The sequence below is a fragment of the Camelus bactrianus genome, chromosome 20 (assembly GCF_048773025.1).
Source record: "Camelus bactrianus isolate YW-2024 breed Bactrian camel chromosome 20, ASM4877302v1, whole genome shotgun sequence".
NCBI classification, from domain to species: domain Eukaryota; kingdom Metazoa; phylum Chordata; class Mammalia; order Artiodactyla; family Camelidae; genus Camelus; species Camelus bactrianus.
The window spans coordinates 13,925,596-13,946,429 of NC_133558.1; the positions used below are offsets into that span (position 1 = coordinate 13,925,596).

Sequence of the window (20,834 nt, forward strand, 5' to 3'; positions counted from 1 at the left end):
GGGAGTATTATATGTGCCTTATAAATGAAAAGCAGATGAGATTTTTGAAGAGTTTATTTCCTTGAGTATTTTGGGGGTATTTTTGATCACCAAACATATTTCACATCATTGATTTTTTTTTTAATTTCTAAATTTTGAGGTCCCCATTCCATGGACATGTTTTTCCTCCTCAGTGATTTTGAGTGATTATCATCATCTTAGGGACACCATCTAAAAATGTTGAGTATGAACGTGAGGTTGTGATTGAGTGCTGATAATGTCAAGTACTTTTAATTAAGCTTCTAATGTTTTATACATAGATAACAAAATAAAGGTTCACGTTTATTCAATTAGCTTTCCATTTATTTTTCAAAAGCTCTCACCACGTAGGGAACTTAATATATAACAGCAGCCTGTCTCTGCAGCCAAAGCCTCAGGGTGCCCCAGAGGAATTCCTGCAGAGAATCCGTTTTTAAGTAAAGGAAGGGATCAAGAAATAAGGCAAAGCTACAGGCATAATATGGAGGTTAAGAATGAAGATGCCTTATAGACTTCAGAACCCAGAATGGCGACAGCTGGAAGATGGAGGTGGGGTGGGGGGCTGATCTAGAAGAATAGAGGTCAACAGCTGGAAAAGACCTTAGGGATCATCTTGGCTAGTGGTTTTCAACTTCAGCTGCTCATTGGAAAACTCAAGAGCATTTAAATAATATACTTGCATAGGTCCCACCATGCCAATTAAATCAGCATCACTGGGGCCTAGGGCTGGAGCACTGGTACACTTAAAGGCTCCCCAGTGAGTCCTGGCATTTTAGAGCTGGTCGATATTAGCTAGTCCAGGGTTTCTCAACCTCAGCACTGTTGACATTCGGGGCTGGATGGTTCTTCAGTTGGGGAGAGGGCTGTCCTGTGCACTGTAGGCCTCTACTCAGTAGATGCCTATAGCAACCCTCCCCAAGTGTGACAACCAAAAATGTCCTCACACATTGCCATTGTGTGTCCAGTGAGGGGCAAAATGGCCCTCGGTGAGGACCACTGATCTAGTCTCATCTTCCCATTTTACAAATGAGTAAACAGGCCCACAGGGGGAAGAAGTTTGCCCAAAGACTGTGCTGAGTTAAGCTAAGAATCTAGAGTGGCCCCCAAAAGTCTGTTCATTCAGTTTAAAAGGCGATTTTTATAGACAAAGACTTATAGTTTGTATAAACCTAATTTTAATGAAATGTAAAAAAAAAAAAAAGAAAGAAAGAAAAAGTCATGCAATATTGGCAATACATCACAGGTAAAGAAAACCACCTTTATATGCGAGTGGGCATTAGGCCAATCTGCCCCGAAAGTTTTTGCATTGGTGAGTGCACCACAGACTACCAGCAGGAGCACAAAAGTGTGGTGAGCCAAAATATGTGAGTTTTAATTTTATTGGTATAAAACTCAGAATAGAAGTCTAGTTTACAGTAAAGATCAAGGAATATACAGCCTTGAAAAAGCAGAAGGTTCTGTCACAGGCTACAGTATGATGAACCTATGGACATTATGCTGAGTGAAAGAAGCCAATCACAGAAGAACAAACACTGTATGATCCCACTTATATGAGGTGTCTAAACTCATAGAAGCAGAGAGTAGAATGGTGGTTGCCCAGGACAGGGGGAGAGGGGAGGAGCAGGAAGTTGCTGTGTAGTTAGTGTAGAGTTTCAGCCATGTGAGATGAAAAAGTTCTGGAAAGCTGTACAACAGTAGTTAACAATACTGTGTTGTGCACTTAAATGTTTGGTAATAGGGTAGATCTTATGTTATGTATTTCCCACAATTAAAAAATAAGTAAGTGAATAAAGTCTCCCCCATGATTCTAACCTGCAACCACGGTTGAAAACTACGGTTTAATCCAGCCCACTCATTTTACAGCGGTCAGAGAGCTATTCTTCGCTTGGATTTTAACCTGAATTTTCTTGTGTCCTTAATACTCCCTGTGCAATCACATCCTTCTCCTGCTTTAAACCACACCCATTGCCTCATGACTCCCAAATCTGCGTCCCACATGTCTCTTCTTAGCACCATACCCTTGTATCTGACTTCCTTCTCGTTAACTCTCCCAGTGTCTCCCAGCCAGCCACATCAAACACTGAATTTGAAACCCAGTTTCCCTCCCTTCCCCCCATCCCCAAACCTGCTTGTCAGTCTAGATTCCTTACCTCAGTGCAGGACACCTCCCCCACCTCAGCCCTCTTGGCGTCTTCCTCTGGTCTCCTGTCTGCCCAGATGCACCCATCCCACCTCTCCGCTGTCTCTCACATCATCTCACCTCCTCTCCTTGCACCTCGCTTCATCTGAGATGCTGTTATTTTTTCCAAACCACCTCAGCATCCTCTCGCAGTCTTCAACCTCTGACCTTCCTGTGCGCTCCATACTTAACACCATTAGGAAGCTCTTTCTGAAACACAAATGTGATCATTTGTCACATTTCTTGCATCATGTGCTCTAATCATTTAGCTGTTTTCTTTGATTCATCAAAGCTGCCTCCTTTTCTGTCTGCCTTGGTGTCTATATGCGACCTACTTTCTTACAGCTTATAAATGGCAGGATCTATCTATAGACTCAGTTCTTTTCTTTCTGCTTTTATCAAAAACCGACCTCCCCAGTACACTACACTACTTTCCCTCTTCAGCCAAACGCGATCCCATTTCAGACTGAGCTTAATGGGCCCCACGTTGCCCACACCCTGACTACGGGCAGCTGCCCCTGCAGGAAGCACAACAGAAGATCCCAAGAGAAACATCAGACCTGCCTTAGCATCAGAACACATCCTCAGTTGTTAAGGCCTTCACTTACTCTTGAGGTTTCCTTGCTGCTTCGTTTCTCATCCGTGACTTCAGTGTCTCTTAATGCTTTTTGCTAAGTCCTTGTTTTCATTTTGATCCTCTTGGTTCCTAGTTCTTCACCATTAACCCTTTTGACTCTCAGGCATTTATTATCTTGCAACTCTTGGCTGTTTCCCCCCTTTTGCCTCAGGATTTGGTTCAGTGACTTCCCTATGGGATACCTGTCCCTGGCATGTAGTAACTGACCAGGCCTCGATCCCTTGTCTTTATATTACCTGGAATTTTGACTCCAGTCTCTTAAAAGGTATTTAGAGCCTAAGTCCTAACTCTCGTAGTCCTCAGGGCACCGTCATTGCTCCATTGTCTCCGTTACCCCACGTGACCCAAAGGTCAGCCACTCAGAACCTGACTGTCCAGTTGGTGACATGTCTTGGCCCCCTATCCTCTCACTCTTACTTCCCTGCTGCTTTTGCCAGTCAGTCGGTTACCCAGGCTCTCTGCCAGAAAGGGAGCAGGAAAACCTAAGTGTGTTGAAACTCTGCTTTCCTAGCATATCATTTACACTTTAAAAACAAAACAAAACAAAAACAACTTATTTTAGTGGTTGCCCTAGAGTTTGCAACGTTTGTTTGCAATTAATCCAAGTAGAAAACAACCCCCTTTCACCTGGACGACACTGCTTCACAGGCGGTGTGAGTACCTTATAACAACAAAAGAATCCTAATTCCTTCCTCCCATCCCTTGTACCGTTGCTGTCATTTCATTTCATGTAAACATAAGCATACATAGTCAAATTGTTGCTATCATTTGTTGCTGTTATTTTTATTAGTTTTTGCTATTATTACTTTGAACAAACTTATCTATTAGATCAATTAAGAATAAGAAAAATAAAAGTTTTTTATTGCACTTCCATTTATTCCTTCCTCACTGCTCTTCCTTTTTTTATGTAGCTTCACATTTCTGACGTATATTCTTTTCCTTCTCTCTAAAGCACTTCTTTTAACATTTTTTGCAAGGCAGGTCTACTGGCAACAAATGCCTTCATTTCTTTTTGCATGAAAAAATCTTCATTGCCCCTTCATTTTTGAAGGCTAATTTTGCAGGGTACAGAATTCTAGGTTGGTGGGTTTTTTATCTCTCAACACTTCAAATGTTTCACTCCACTCTCTTCCTGCCTGCCTGGTTTCTGAGGGGAAGTTGGATGTAACTCTTACTATTGTTCCTCTATAGGTTAAGTGTTCTCCCCCATCCCTGGGCTTCTTTCAGGATTTTTTTCTTTATCTTTGGTTTACTGTAATTTGAAAATGATATGCCAAGGTGTAGTTTTCTTGGCACGTGTCCTACTTGGTGTTCTCTGAGCTTCTGGAACTGTGGTTTGGTGTCTGGCCTTAGTCTGGGGAAATTCTCAGCCATCATTGTTTTAAATATTTCTTTTCCTTTCTTTCTTCTCCTTCTGGTAGTTCCGTAACATAGTTATCCCACAGTATCTTTGGATATTCTCTTCTCTTTTCTTTCAGTCTTTATTCTTTACTTTGCATTTTCCAGGAGTCTGTTGATATATCCTCTAGCTCTGAGATTCTTTCCTCAGCTGCATCCAGTCTACTAGTAAGTTCATAAAGGCATTCTTCATTTCTCTTACATTGTTTTTGATCTCTAGCATTTCCTTAGGCTCTTTCTTAGGATTTCCATCTCTGCTTACCTTGTCCATTTGTTCCCACCTGCTGCCCGCTTTATCCATTAGAGCCCGTCCTGTATTCATCACAGTTTTATGGTAATTCTCACTTCTCTGCCATGTCTGCTTGTGATGTTTACTCTGTGTTTTCAAATTGTGGGTGTTTTTTGCCTTTGATTTTTCTGGTAATAATTCTTTGTGATTTTTCTTGATAACCAGACATGATTACTGGTTCAAAGGAGCTGCCTTTAGTGATATGGCAAGGTGTGAGAAGCGGGGAAATATCCTGTATTCCTATGACTAGATCTCAGTCTTCCAGTTGGCCTAGACCTCTGGACTGTGAACATAACAAGCGTTTCTCAGGTTTTTTTCCTCCTCTTTGGTGAGATAGGATGGCTAGGTGGGTTGGAGTTGCGTATTCCCTTCCCCAGGTCAGTCAGGCTCTGGTTAGCTAGTTTCTCCTGCGGGCAGGCCCTGTTAAGAACAGAGTGCACTGGTGTATTTCAGAATGGTTCCTTCACCCCTCCTTCTGCTGGAAACCTAAGGGGATTTTTCTCTGATATTTACTGTGGGAACCTCATTGAGCTCCTGGTGGTAAATCTCACAACGTTGTGGGGCCCCCTATGACCGGATCCCCATGGAGTTCTCAGCTCTCATGAGTTGTCAGCACTGAGCTCAGCCATCCAGCAAGTACGGTTCAGGTTTTCCTACCCCAGCATTGGTTCCCACAGTGATCCACTCTGTCTGGGAAGCTACATTCCCTGTGTTTACCTATTGGTCTCTCCAGTCTGGGGTTGTGGGGCGTGCAGCAGTCTTCCGTGTCCTCCCCTCTCTTCAAGAAGAGTTGCTGGGTTTTCAGTCTTTTCACCTTGTTACTTATTGGGACAGAGTGACCACTTCCAAGCCGCTTAACCTGCAAAACTAGAGAGCAGAAGTTGGTATGCTGACGCTCAAACCTGCCTTTTGGGTTCTTACCACAAAGTCTGATGAAGGCTTGCTGAAGCATTTGTATTTTATTATAATGTACTTTGAGCACATCAAACTCAGAAAGCTTGTAGGTTTTATTATTTTTGAGATTCCATATATAGAAATGATATTCATAGCATTACTACAGTTTTACCTTATAATAACACTATTTATTTGAGAAAACTTTAATCTACAAGTAGAGAATGGGCACAGAAAGCACCGAGTTAGTTAGAGGAACCAAGAGAAGTTCAGTTGGTGGATATTGTTAAAACTCAGTTGATTGTATAACGTCACATTCGAAATAACACAGGTTCTCATCACATGTGGAGTGTCTCTCAGTTCTGAGTTCCGTTGCATACCTTTGATAAAAATTGGAATAATTACATTGTCTGGAAACCTGAACTGTTAAAAATCCTCCTTTGGGACCTTTAATTTTGTTTGGTTTTGTCAGAAAGGGAGTTTAAACATGGATATAAAAGGGGTCATCGGTGTTTCCTGTCCTTGCAGAGTGAAATTCACAAGCAGTTTAGGAATTGTTCAACTTGTCAGAAATCCAGAAGTTTCATCAAATTTGCATACTGCAGGGCTCGGCACGTAGTTACTTTTGAACATCCTCTCATCTCTGTGTACCTCGAGGTTGATGGTGGAGCTGACTTGATGGCACCTCATTCAGTGCTGGGGGAGAGATTTGCCTTACACCTTGTGCTTTGGGCACCCTTGTTACAAGTTCATCACACAACTTGTTTAACATGTTTACTTTTTAAACACCTGGAGAATTAACAGGTGGTTGCATGACTGAGATGTTTAACAGGCTAAAAAGTGGGAGGTAATTTAGACACACACTGTGATGCAATAGGAAAATACCTAATTACTCCATTTTGGGCTCAGCTCTTAATTTCAGTTAAAACTGCTGATAGCAAGGCTCAACAGGCTTTGTAGGATAGTATTGTTAACGCTGTGTGCATGTGAGAAACTGGCTCACTAGCAACTTTAGTTACTAGTACACAAAGCCTTCTACTTGGCTTTAATGCCAGAACTTAGTAACAGGTCTCTTTTCAGAGTTTTTGTCATCAGCAGTTTTAATGTGAATACAGAAGGCTCGGAAAGCTCCAGAAACCAACTTGTAACATTCTCTGTCTGAATACAGAATGCTCAGAAGGTAAAATCCTGAAAACAAGACAGCTAATTGATATTTTGCTTGGTTTCTTCATCCTGATGTGTTAGGATATGGATTATGATCGATTCTTAAACTGTTTCCATTCGGTAAGTAGAAGGAGCAAGGAATTTTGCTGAACAGTTAGTTGTTCATGTGGTTTTGGGTCAAAGGGCTACTGCCAGAAGTAGACGTAGTCAGAGATAGAGGTTCTAGATCAGAGGAGGCTCATGTTTTCTGTAACGGGCCAAATAGTAAGTACCTTTGGATTAATGGGCTATAAAGCCTCTATTGTAACTACTCCACTTCTGCCATTGTGGCATGAAAGCAGTCATAGATAATACATAAGCAAATGCGTGCGGCTGTGTTTCAATAAAACTTTATTGATAGAAACAGGCAATAGGCTGGATTGGCCCTGGGGCCATTGTTAGTCAGCCCCTATTCTGGATCCTGAAGATACACCACTGGGCTATACGACTCTGACTTCACAGGAAAAATAGCACTGGTTTTCAGTTAGCAGGACTAATAATTTATAACCTTCACTATTCATAGCCAAGACTTCACTGTGGTTGTGCATAATAAATTTGTTGTCAGAAAAAAAGGCATTCTTTCGTCACTGTCTTCTTTTGGGGCTTATTGTGGTTTTTTGAGGGTGGAGAGGTAATTAGGCTTGTTTACTCAATTATTTCTTAATGGAGGTGCTGGGGATTGAACCCAGGACCTTGTGCGTGTTAAGCAAGCATTCTATGACTGAGCTATACCCTCCGCTCTTTGGGGGCTTAATATGAATAGTGTCATTTGCTTATTATTTATACTACTTTCTTCCCAAAATAATAGAAAAAATATATAGATAGGTTTTAGCTATGAAAATAAAGACATAAAATCAAAACCCACATAAAAAGCCCACACAAAACCACCTCTGCATGTCCCTTATCCACCTGCCAACTCAAGCTTGTAGCTCAACCGTTTCTAATGCTGATCAGTCCTTGGGACACCTCCTATGTTGAATACTGATATGCCACCTATTTTATCTTCTCTAGCATAATTTCCTTCCTGAAAAAAAAAATTTCCCAAGTGTTTTATATTGTCTCCTACCAAAGGAAGTGTTAATATCCGTCATTTTCCTTCTGATTGAAGTGTAAGCCAAGACCTGTTAAACCAACTAAGTGGGTGTATGGAAAGGAAAGAGAAAATTATAAGCTAATGAAAACTTTGGTGGGCAAGTGACCTGTTCAGAATGGATTCCAGGGCTCACAGAGCCACAGGGCCATTTCCAATCAGTTTAGAAATACACGTCTGCTCTCCAGAGAAAAGGGTGTTAAATTACTTTGGAGCCAGGTGGTCAGAAGCACAGCTCAGAAGTGGACAGAGAAAGTAGGAATATTGGCTGAGCTGCCGGGAGGGATGACTTCTAGTCGGCATCAGAATGTGGAAACAGGCCAAGTGATTTGAAGGACTGCTAACTGGAATTGTGGCTCCAAAGAGAGTTCTGAAACAGGGAACTAATCTGTGGGAAAACTGTGAGTTCTATACAGACGACTCGAACACAAGGTGCTAATTACTATCAGATCTGACTACTTAGCCAAGTAGCTGCCAAAGGTCGCGTGGAAGCTGTGCTGGGGGATGTGCTTAGATCTCCGACATTGGGGAGGTATGACAGATGGGTTCCTGAGGACACTGGAATTTAAGGAAGGACTACTTCTCTAGGAAATGTGGACACCAGGCAAGGATTAACAACATCTGAAGAGAATGTGGAGCAAGAGGAGGGCAGTGTTAAAGTCAAACAGGCCATTCTCATGGCAGAATTTTAAGATGTAGTAGTGGGCTAACTCTATGCTGTATGAAAAGTAAATACAAGAAATAAATTCCATCATCAGATTCTGGGAAGATGTTCAATATCTGTTTTTAAAATGTTGTATCTGTGCTCTAAATTTAGAAATGTCCTAATCTTTAAATGGAAGAGAGAAATTAAGAACTTCCTTTTTAAGCCGCATCCCTTCTCTCATTCTGTCTTGGCAAGAGGACATCAGTACAGAGTTTGGGGGAAGGGGCTGTTTGGCAGTTTCTGTCAGGGTAATTATGACAAGCATACTATTTGATCCTGCAACTGGACTTCTGTAATTTATCTTTAAAAATATATATATACATTCTCAGGCTGGCAAAGATGTTTGTGGGAGATTATCATTTTATTTAAAAATTGAAGTGAATTGCGGGAAAAAAGTTCAGATTTCAGAAGTTTTTTGGGCTTCAGAACTCTGTGTAAGGGATTAGAGAGCTGGATATACAAGCCTTCGAGTTTGGCAAGGATAAATTGTTAAGTGGAAAAAAGTAAGTTTCAGAGCACTTTGTACAGAATGATCCCTTTTCTTTGAAAGTAATAGTAATCAGTTGTGTGTGAAGATACACACACCGAAGGTCTGGAAACACCTGCAGAATGGCTCATGGTGGTTATGGCGGGTGGACAAATCACAGTGGATTGGTAAACAAGCTGATTCTTACAGTCAGCTCTCATCAGAGAACTACACACTTCACTGTCGCAGATACTGGGGACTAGGTGGTGGGGAGGGCACTGGAGTAGTGCCTGGCTTCTTCTAATCAAGGAAGCATCATTACAAGCCAAGAAAGGCTTGTCTTTTTATAACTGTGTGTGAGAGTTACGTGTCATTATTGCAGAGATAATAATTATATACCTAACTCAGATATATTCATTTATTCGTTGACATAGCAGATACTTATTGAGTGTGTGTGAGACATAAACACATGTCACTATATAGCAGTGACAGAGCAAAGGCAGGCTCACAGCTGCAGGCTCCAGTGGACAGACCGACGCTGTGGCCAGGAAGCCTGAAGGAGGTATATTAAATGAAGCATGAGTGCCCGATTCTGAGTAACAGAAGTTGGTATTTCAGTGAAGTTTAAAGTGCCCTAAATGTGTTTGTTTTCTTTCTTTTCATAGCTTTTTCTTCATTTTAGTCTCCGAATTATGCATTTATTATAAATAGAGTTTTAATTACAGAGCCTTCTAGGAAGCGGTTGCCTGGCTGGTCTGGGACAGTGACCCACATAACCATCAAATGGCTTTGGTTTCTAGTTGTATCCATTTGTCCCAGATTGACAGTGTATTCCCTCAGCTGGTGGTACAAGGGGAGAACCTCTACGTAAACAATGTCATAAAACAGACAGACAGGCAGACAGAGGTACACATACAGATATATACAGATGTGTATATTTTTGCCACCTGTCAACACAAATGTTTGTGTTTTCTTCCACAGAAAAAGCAAAGAACAAAAGATCTTTCTCGCGTGTTTCATTCTTACAATCCCTATGATCACAAGGTAAGAGAAGCATGTTACTAGTCTTACTGGGTTAACAGATGTCCTTCTGAACGTATAGCACAGTTTTCACCAGTACATAGTGATTCTGAAGTATACTTACCAATTACGTTTATATTTCAATTTTAATGTTTCGACTCTTTATATCTTGTAAAGAAAGGAGAAACTTTGTATTTCCTAACTAAAATAATTCTATTTTATTCACATTAAAATCTCATTACGTGTTGTCACTGAAATCTCAAAGACCATGAAAAGACAGATTTTGAGGGGTGTTTTTTGGTTGGTGGATTCTTTCTTTCCAAACAGCAGCATGGGGGAACTTGGCTTTTGAATTGGTAAAGATAGTTGAAATATTAATTGCCAACTCTTGGCTCTCCATTGCTCCTGATAGAAAATCACATTTGTAAATAAAAACCCTCAGAAAAAAAAGCAGTCCCTAGAATTATACGTGAAATACTCACTCCCAAGAGCTTTGCTGCACAGAAAGCCGAGGAGGGTAATGACCCCTGTGGAACCCATCCCCTGGCTTCCTGGACCTATGGCCAGACTTGTCTCATGTATACCCCACACTCTCCATTCCCTGTATTTGAAGAATTCTCAGACGTCTTTTCATTTTTAAGTATTTCACCATATATTTGTTAAAAAATCAGGTTTTTTTAGAAAATACTTCTGTTTTTTAAGAAACTGCTCAGCACCACATCTTCATGGGGAAATACATCACAAGTATTCTGAGACTTGTGCAAAACTTCTCTGTCATTTCAGGTTCCAGTAAATCTGTTAATTCGAGGTGCTTTCAGAAGCAAACAAAACATTTGCACAGTCGAAATGCTAATATAAACTTAAATCTTTATCTATGAATTTACAAGGAGACATGTGGTGGGAATTTTTTAACTAGCCAAAATAAGTAGTGTGAAAACCACTTTCCTCATTTGAGAGTATGGAGATGTCTGGATTCAGGAGGAAAAAATTGTTCCAGTTGTTCATAGAAGTTGCAAGAATTTGAAGAGCTTCTAGTGTTTCTATAGTGACCAAGTGACTTAAGCACCAAAAATTTGGAAAAAGAGGTGTTTATGTTCCATGTGACCATGGGGATATACAAGACTAAAAATTTTTTTTTTTATCATTTCAAGTTACATTTTTCAAGTTAAATCAATCACTTTGCAGAGTATGGCACTTTGTTTGAAAGAGGTTGAGTGAGCCAGGAGTGTCTGACAATGCAGACGGAAGGTGCAGGCTGATAAGTAACACAACAGCAAAAGGAGTGAGACTGGCCAGATTTCTGATGGGAAAGTTGCATTTTTTTAGATGATGCCATTTAATTAACATAAACGCACCAGTGGCTTCAGTTAATATTTATCAACAGCAACAATAAGAGGCTGTAACAGAGCAAAGGTTTTGCCTGACTTGTCTAAATTTTGCCTGCTTCTAACATTTTTTAATTCATAGCCAAGGGAAATTCCATTATTCTTTTATTAGAACTCTTAATGGAACTTAGCCATTTGCAGCTTTTCTACTGGCTTCCTCTTCATATCCTTTGTGGCATTGTATCAAAGTCACCTCAGATTATGTTGGCTTCCCTTGTGCAGACTTCATTCCTCTACAAATTAGTCATCAGGCAGTGAGGAACTGAATGTAAATGCTAGATGGAGTTCCTTTTGATCTTTGCTTTAAGATCGGTAATAAATTATTATAAGTAGCTGGATTGCTTGATGAGTGATTTTTGAAGCTCCCAAGGTTTAGCCTGTTGGCATTCCGTTTCCTTCTGTACGTGTAGTAAAGGAAGAGGCAAAAGGTTCCTTCTAGGCAGCTCCTGACCCGTGGTAGCCTCCTCCCGTTTTTCCAAGCTCCATCCGGGCCGGTCTAACTGTGTTACTGTTCACCTTGTCTCATGTCGATGGGTGTCCACAAAGCCCAGAATCACAGGGATTGAGTAACGTGCACGCTTTTCTCAATCTTAGAATGTTCCCTTTCTCTCCATAAATAAAATAATAGACTGTTGTGATTCAAGTTACTTTGCCATTTTAATTATCCAATTATATTCAAATAAATTAGTTTTCTAGGCAGATAGATTTTAGTGTAAACGGTTTTGTAAGATGTGGTTAAAATTGGTTTAAACATCTCATGCTCGGTGAGATTTCTGGAATGATCTTCAGGTTACATATATATGTGTATATCATAAATGAAAGCTTATATACAATAAAATATAGGCTGTCTGGGATTTGCTTTAAAAAAGAATTAAAAGAAGGGGATGGGTAAGTTTCAGTAAAAGAAGGTTGGCCACATGTTGATGATTGAAACTGAATTATTGGTTTGTGCAGCTTCATCGTTCTATTCCATATATTTTTTCTATATGACTGAAATTTTGTATAACAAAAATGATGCAAGAAGTAAAATAAACTGCGGTCTGCTCCTGGGAGTGAATGTTGCAGTATTCTCTTCCTCTCCAGCTAGATTTTTTTAATTGTTAATTTTTCCCGTGACGTAAATTTCTACCGAAGAAGGAATACTCATCACCTCAGTGGATTCATTATGCTGAGTGAACTCAGAAATGCAACTTCTGTTCTCAACTTGGCATAATTTCCTGGGGCTTCATCCCAAATTATAGTAGGTCACTTAAATGATAGCCTTGCCTCCTAGAAACTGTTAAAACAGTTGTAATTACAAAGAGTAGTGAGTACCACCGTTTTGTTCCCAGTGAGTCAGTTACATTTGCTGTTCTTTCCTCCCCCATCCAAGATTGCTCCAGCCTGACCCCAGACACAGGAGTCACCAGGTTAAACAAATCTGTTGTTTGAGTGAAGCCAGGTGCATTTCTTAGTCATACTCTAAAGCCATTGTTTAGGTTGTAAATGGTCAGTTGGTTTTCTCTTAAGTGCTGTTGCAAGAATCAAATAAAGCTTAGAGCAAAATAAGCACTCAGAATAAGTCTTAAGGAAAATACTTGATTTATTTTTTTATACTCTAAAACAAATTTTGCTGGACACTGGAAGAATTTCATTTTGGATTGTTATCTCTGGTTCCATGTTCATCTTTTAAAAAAAAAATGTTTTTGGGAATTCTTATAATATACACTTACACAGAAAGGCTGGACCGAACTAATTTCCATTTATCTGTCCTAATGAAAGGGAACATTGGTAAAGGGAACCCAGAGCAGCAGGTAATCTGATTGTATTTTGTACATTATATTCTTTCCTCTGTTATTTGAATAAACACATAATAAACATAGCTTGTAATTTCTGAAAACACATCATGCTAATGACCAGGAAAGGTTATAGGGCCAGAGATCTTCCAGGTCACAGAAATCCAATCTGGAGTTGAATTTTTCCTTTGGATAAGTCACGGGTAAGTAGAATAAGCTACAATTAGAACACTTTTATTACAGCTATGCAAATTAGCATGTGCTTTCTGTCTTTGGCCTGAAGAAAATACTGCCATGCATATAGAAGATGTCTGTCTCTCTCTTTTTCTTACTTCCTTTCTTTCTTCTTTTCTTTCTTGTTAGATTTTATCAGAATTATATGTCTGGGGGAAATCTAGGTTTATTAGCTACACACAGATGTTTATAATCTGCTAATGTAAAAAGCTACTATAAAATATGAAAATTCTTGGAAGGAAAAAGGTACACAGTTCTGTTTAGGTCTGTGGTGGTTTTTAACATCTGCAAAGTTGAATACATTCCTAAACACAGTTACTCTATATGAATTAATGAAGTAATTAATTAATCCAAAATAAAATTCTTCCAGTGTCCAGCAAAATTTGTCTTACAGCTTAAAAAAATAAATCAGGTATTTTCCTTAAGACTCATTTTGAGTGCTCATTTTGCTCTAAGCTCAACCACTGAAAGTGAGTCTTTAACAAGATACCACTATTGCAGTTTCTGTATTTTGTGAAGTGGGCTTCTCATTTTCTTTTAGTGACGATTGCTGTTTTAATACTTTTCTACATTTGTAAAATATTCTACATTTTGTACAGAAATCAGTGGACACACGTGAAGAGAAACATTATTACATAGCTTCTATGTTGGTGAAGTAAAGTTTTCTTTGTCTTTTGGTGACAAATGTTATTTCAGTGATTTTTCTGCACACACAGACATGTATCAGTTGAACTGTAAACAAACTCATATGTGTCCAAAAAACAGCTGTGCATGAATACACTTGAGAAGTTAGCAGATGAACAGATAGGAAAATCACTCAACCCGAGGCCTTTTGTGCAGCAATCTTAGCTGTCAGAAACTCAGCCCAGAACCTAAAAGTGAGCCAGCCTCAGCCCAGACTGTCCAAATCATCTAATTGTCTCTCCCCACCTCATTACCTCTTCAGTCCTCCATCCACAAACAGTACACTTTTTTTTTAATAGTTCTAACAAACATAGATGCCTGGTTTCCCAAACCACAGTCAACCCTAGCAGCAGTTTAGAAGAGGGCAGTTAATTGCTTCAAGAAGTCAGAGCTCCATTAAGAAGTGGCAGTGTACTAAATGAAGGCAAGGACAGGGTCATAAAAGCTGTCGGTCATTAACAGAGGAGCTCTGAGAATGCAGCTGCCCAAGACCACTTAATCTGGACCCAAATACCCAAATATCCCTATATGTTTTTGTAGTCCCAAGGTGAAATAATTGGGCCTAAATTATATCAAGAAACAGATGTTTTATTTAAAGATGGTAGAGCTGTGTATAATCTATCTTTACAAACATTGATATTTTAAGAATAAGTCTTATTTATCTTGAAAACTCTTCTTAGGAACAGCTGGTTCTTAATAAGGTTGGATAAATGAAGTATGTATTACTATAGAGAGTGGTTTAATAAAAGAAATAGTGAAAGAATGGTTGAACATGGGTTGGTAACTAAGTAAAGGACAGAAAATATTTGTGAGCATAAAAGATGAGAAGGGTAGAATCAGTGTTCCCCCAGTTTGTTTATATAATCAGACACTGTAAAAATATTCAGCTCTTTGAGACTTATTATCAGATACTTTTATCCTAAAGATTACTGTAGGCATAACTTGAGTGAATACTTATCAATAGTGCATCAGTACAATGCATTTTTAATTGTAGTATTAAATACACCCCCCCAAGTTGGTGTATATTTCCCTTAACCACACTTCCTAAGAGCTGTCATTCATACAAATATTTCTAGGAATTCAGATCTACTAGTGTACAGTGAAATATATAATAAAAAGTATAAAATTTTATTTTATACAGCTTCATTTGGGCAGAAGCCCAATCCATTTCAGAAGTCTTGGGAATGAGAAAAATCTTAGGTTATACACTATCCTTTCTTCCCTAAGAGACTAGTAGTAGTCTCTGTGACATCGAGTTTCATACATACGTATATCATATCTTGAGCAAAAGGGATGGTTTCATTTCAGTAATCATGTATTGATTTACATTTCTCCATTAATCAAATTTGTCTAGTGATTGAAGATAAAAGTCACTTTATCCAGCTCTTTACGTCTGAAGGATGATGGCCATTTGACTCAATCCTGAGGCAGCTACGGTCATGTCAGACTTTCATTATCTCCTTTGCTTTGAGTAGCATAATGTAGCAACAGAGTGCTTTGAGTTGTTCTTCTAGAGAGGGAGATGCGAATTTGGATTATTGCCTGCTGGCCCTGTTGAGCTTTGAGCTATCTGCTGTCTGGAAATAGCAAATTCAGTTTCTAATGGATCCAGCACTCCATGATAGCCAGATTTTCATGGCACATGCAGATAAGGAAACAAGTTATTGATCTGGCGTGTTTACGCCATGCTTAAAACAGTTCTCTGCAGCAGATTGTCCAAAGCCATTTGTGTGCTTCACTCTGTTCCCTATCTTTGGCAAAGACTAAAAAAGGTTTAAAAAGTAATTTTAGGGATGTTGCTAAATATCAGGGACAATTGGATAAATGTCTAATTGATTGAGTTCCCTTATTGTTATATTAAGAGCAAGTCGTACTAAATCATGCTCAGGTTATGGCCTTGAAACACAGGGATGTGAGCACTTCAGTAACTGTTCATCCCACTTCCTTGGTCCCATGAACTCCACACTAAAATGGAATGAATAACTCAGCTTCAGAATAGTGGGCATACTAAAGAGCTCTTCTGGTGTAAAATCTGTGCTTCCGTTTGTTAAAGTATCTTCCCTCTCAAGGTGGCCATATAATTATTACCAAAGATGCACATATAATTCAGCTGTTTTCTGCTCCAACCGTAGTTATCTCTTACCACCTTCTTGCTTCCTGATCTGTGCCAACCTGATCCAAAAGCATTTTCCTCATTTTTAACCCCCCTCACCTTGTGATTCAAGTTGAGTAACAGATCCTGTTTCCTTGAGCCTGACTTCAATATCGTACCTATGTGTTTTTCTCTTTTCCTTCTAGCATGGCATTGTTCTAAAAATTAAACATTATTTTTGACATGTTGATTTATTTATTTTGTTACTGTCACTGAAAGGATAGATTGTATGGAAGTATGTGTCAAGAGATTTTAGTGGTGTTAAAATGATAAATCCAGGGACCTTTAGATGGTAGGTTCTGCTCTGACAGTTACCCTGAGGCTTGACAAGGAGAATGGAATCAGATTGGATCATTATTGTTGTTGTTGTTGTTGTTGTTGTTGTTGTTGTTGTTATCATGATGATGATGATAATAATTGTTGTTATTACTGCTCAGCTATGTAAAGCACACCATGTGACTGGTACTATTCTCAAAGCTTTACATGTACACATAACTCATTTAATATTTATACCAACCCTATAAGTACTATTATTATCCCCTATTTTACAGATGAGGAAGTTGAGACACAGAGAGATTAAGTAACTGCTTAAGGTCACACAGTCAGTTATAGAGCAGTCTGACTCCAGAGTCCGTGTTCATCACTCCTTTGCCACAAGTAGCTGAAAATCTACAAAGTAAGGTGCTGTAATAAAGGAGGATTCACAACACAACTTAAGCTCAAGGCTGAAATGGACCTTCTTGCCCCTGACTCTTTCACCCCAGTCCCAAATCTGAATCTAAAGAAGCAAATCCTATGTAGAAATAAGGTATGAGAAGAAATAAGGAGAGGCAGAGGACAGAAATAGTGCAGGGGGAAGCACTGAGGGTTCCGTTGACTGGCTTCCCTGTAAAGCAGACAGTAAAACAGCCGAACTTACACTGAGAACTGCCACCTTCACCTCCACTCTTCCCCCCTTAGTTAATTCACCATCAGCCTGGGGCAGAGCTCACTGGACTGAAGCTGGACATCAGGGCTGATATTGCTGGAGACTAATAGATGACTGTTGGGCACTCTGTTTCTAGCAGAGACCTATTTACCTTGCTCTCCTCTCAACTCCCTTCTGTAAGAGTGGGGATGGGGCAGGTTCCAGCCAAAGGACTGGAGTTGCTTAGAGCCAAAGCATCAGGGGATGTCCAAGCCAGAGAAACAGGGCACCCAGTATAAAAGCCTAAAGCTTTTGAGAAAGGTTGAGAAGAGAATCAACTGATGCCTCATGGAGATGGGAAAATGGCAGCAGGGTAGGTTAGAAACTGGTAGAATGCTGTCCTGTTGCATTTATCAGGACACCAAGTGAGGTCATGATGCAGAAGTCGGAAACTTCCCCAGGTCCTAATTTAAAAATGTCCTATTTAATAGTAGCATATTCTCTTCCCTCAACCCATCGCCCAGCTATTCCCAGAAAATATCAGTAATTGGGGAGGGGGGAGGAGTTCACGATCAAATCTTGTGCTAATATTCAGTATAGAAGTGTTGATTAAAATTAATTAAAATCTAAAAGACAACAAAAGCAAAAGTAAGTGGGACCACATCAGACTAAAAAGTTTCTACACAACAAAGTAACCCATCAACAAAACGAGAAGACAACATAGCAAATGGGAGAAGATATTTGCAAATCATATATCTGATAAGAGATCAATATCCAAAATTAAGAACTCATACAACTCAACAGAAAAAAAATGCAAGTGAAAAATGGACAGAGATCTGAATAGATATTTTACCAAAGAAGACATACAGATGATCAATAGACACATGAAAAGATGCTCAGTATCATTAATCATCAGGGAAATGCAAGCCAAAACCATAATGAGATATCACCTCACACCTGTTAGAAGGCTGTTATCAACAAGGCAAGAAATAATAAGTGTTGGTAAGGATGTGGAGGAAAGGGAACCTTTGTGCACTATTGCTGGGAATGTCAATTGGTGTAGCCACTATGGAAGACAGTATGGCAGTTCCTCAAAAAATTAATAATAGAACTATCATATGATCCAACAATTCCACTTCTGAGTACTTATCCAAAGAAAATGAAAACACCGACTCAACAAGATATATGCACCACCTTGTTCATTGCAGCATTGTTTATAATAGCCAAGACATGGAACAACCTAAGTGTTCATTGATAGATGAATGGACAAGAGAAATGAGTGTGTGTATGTATACCTGTATATGCACACACAGTGAAATATTATTTACCCATAAAAAGGAAGTCTTGCCACTTGCAACAACATGAATGGACTTTGAGGGTATTATGCTAAGTGAAGTAAGTCAGGCAGAGAAAGGCAAATACCATATGATCTCACTTAAATGTGGAATCTAAAACAAAACAAAACAAGCTCCTAGACATAAAACACAGATTGGTGGGAGGCACAGGGTAGGAGGTGGGAGAAATGGGTAAAGGGAGTCAAAAGGTATGACCTTCTAGTTATAAAATAAATGAGTCATGGAGATGCAATGTGCAGCATGACAACTATAGTTAATAATATCATATTGTGTGTTGGAAAGTTGCTAAGAGGGTAAATATTAAAAGCTCTCTTTAAAAGAAAAAAATCTTACACGTATAGTGACATATGTTAACTGGAGCCACTGTGATCATTTTGCAATATATACAAATATTGAATCACTATGTTGTATACCTGAAACTAACATAATGTATTTCAATTACACCTCAAGTTAAAATAAATGAAAAAGAAAATTTACATAGATATGGCAGATACTATATTTTAAATTATTTATCGAGCCTAAAAGTATCTCAACTTCTGCTGTCATTGATTATATACTGCCTTTGCAAAAGTCACTAGCATACGGAAGAAATCAGCAGAGGAGGGAAGCGGACCTGCCTTGTACCAAGAATCATAGAATGTGCACGTACCACTCATTCCTGGGCTGCTTGGCTCCAGCTGCTCCACCAGTCACCCCTGTGCTGGTCCTCCACCATCAGTCTTTGCATGCACTTGAAATGTATCACCATTCTTCTTCTTTGATGCATCCCATGCCCCAGCTCTTTTCTCTGTGCCTCACCATCAGTGGGCACTACCACTTAACAACCCTTCCCAACAACAGACTTGGCTAGTACACCCTCCACTTGCTGTGTTAGGCCTGTTGCATGTAGAGCTGCCAGTTAGCACATAAAATTACAGGACACTCAGTTACATTTGAATTTCAAATAAACAATGAGGGTTAAAAAAAATGAGGGTTTTGTTTTGCTTGTTTTGTTTTTTTGCTTTTTAGTATAAGTATGTCCCATGCAATATATAGGACACACTTACACTAAAAACTTATTCGCTTGTCTGAAATTCATATGTAAGTAGATGCTTCGTTTTTATCTGGCAACCCTAATTTCATGTTCATTATAGTTTTCACTTTGGCAAATTGAGAGAGAAAGATGAAAGGGAAAAAGATATCCAAAATGAAAATAAATAAAAATGATTTTCAAACCTCTCCTGTATAAAATGTGAAGGATATGAGAGAGTTTCTTCCTGTTCCTAATCTCATCCTTATATAGTGTGCCTGGCCTCCCTGTCAAAGGTTAACACCAATGTCAGATGTAGTTTTTCAGACATTTACTATTTTAATTAAGAAGATAAAAAAAGCTGCTCATTTAACCTTTGTTCTCTAAAATCTCATGACAGTGTTTTAACCTGGTAAACCTGTTTGGAAAATTGCTTGGAAGACACAAAGAGAAGTTAAATTTAAAAATGCCCATACCTTATTTTCAAGGAAGAATTTTCAAATCCCCTCCCCCGAAAAGTATACTTTGTTTCTTAGCAATGTATTTATCACAAAATATGTTAATGACTTCTTTGTAGCTGAAGTTATATTTGAGATGTGCTAAGAAGCATTAATGCTAGTGATGCTTAAAACAAGTAATATATAACTGATCACTACACTGTATGCCAGAAATTAACACAACGTTGTCAACTGACTATACTTCAATTTTTAAAAAGTAAGTAAAACAAGAAGCATTTAGGAAAAAAAAAAAAAGTAATTCAGGCATCCGCTAGAGAAATGAGGAAGCCATTACTGATCTTTTTCATCTCTAGCTCTGCTGCTCAAGTTTTAAGACTGTTGAGAGTCCTTTGATTGGTGGAGTGTGCGTTGGTGCCGTTCGCGGAATTGGCTCCCCAGGCCTGGCCTGTGTCTTCCTCAGCGTATTATTAATGGTGGCTGAAAGGCCCCAGTCTAGGTACCACTCCCCTATGATCACCAGCCTTTGATACAGATTCTGACTTGCACAATTTCCAGAATTCTGCTGACAGAGAATAGTGAAATGAAAGTATTTCCATGGGGCAGTAATTCATTCTCTCTAGGGGTTTTGTGCAAGGTTAAGAAGACATTAACTATAGTTAGCATCTCTGGTGCTTTTTTAATGTGTATATTACCACTCTTCTCTTGAAAGTGGAAAACTAGAGAGTTTTAGCATCTGGGAAGAAAATAAGTTAACCAGCTTCTTCTAATGGTTGTTAATATTTTCCATGATTTAATGCCCTGCCTTTGGGTGCTTTTCGGAATTCCAGAGGTATTTTAAGTGCACATGCATCAAATAAAAATAAAGGATTTTTTTCAGGTTCTTTTTAATTTAGCTTCAAGCATTATATGGTTCACAGATGGGTAAGAAAGGAGACTGTTCCATTTTTGATTACTGTAAAATAAAACAATTCAACATAT

General features: G+C 39.1%; 1 protein-coding gene across 7 annotated transcripts in view; it reads left to right on the plus strand.

Moving 5' to 3' along the window:
- CDKAL1 (CDKAL1 threonylcarbamoyladenosine tRNA methylthiotransferase) overlaps positions 1-20,834 on the plus strand; it is a 721,370-nt gene that overhangs the window by 421,549 nt on the left and 278,987 nt on the right. For all 7 annotated transcript variants that reach the window (XR_012500987.1, XM_010974252.3, XM_010974251.3 and 4 more), the window contains one exon: positions 9,859-9,921. Coding sequence is in view for 6 of the 7 variants with exons in the window: in XM_010974252.3 (XP_010972554.2) it covers positions 9,859-9,921 (63 nt within the window). In the remaining variant the exon portion in view is untranslated. The remainder of the gene's footprint in view (positions 1-9,858; positions 9,922-20,834) is intronic.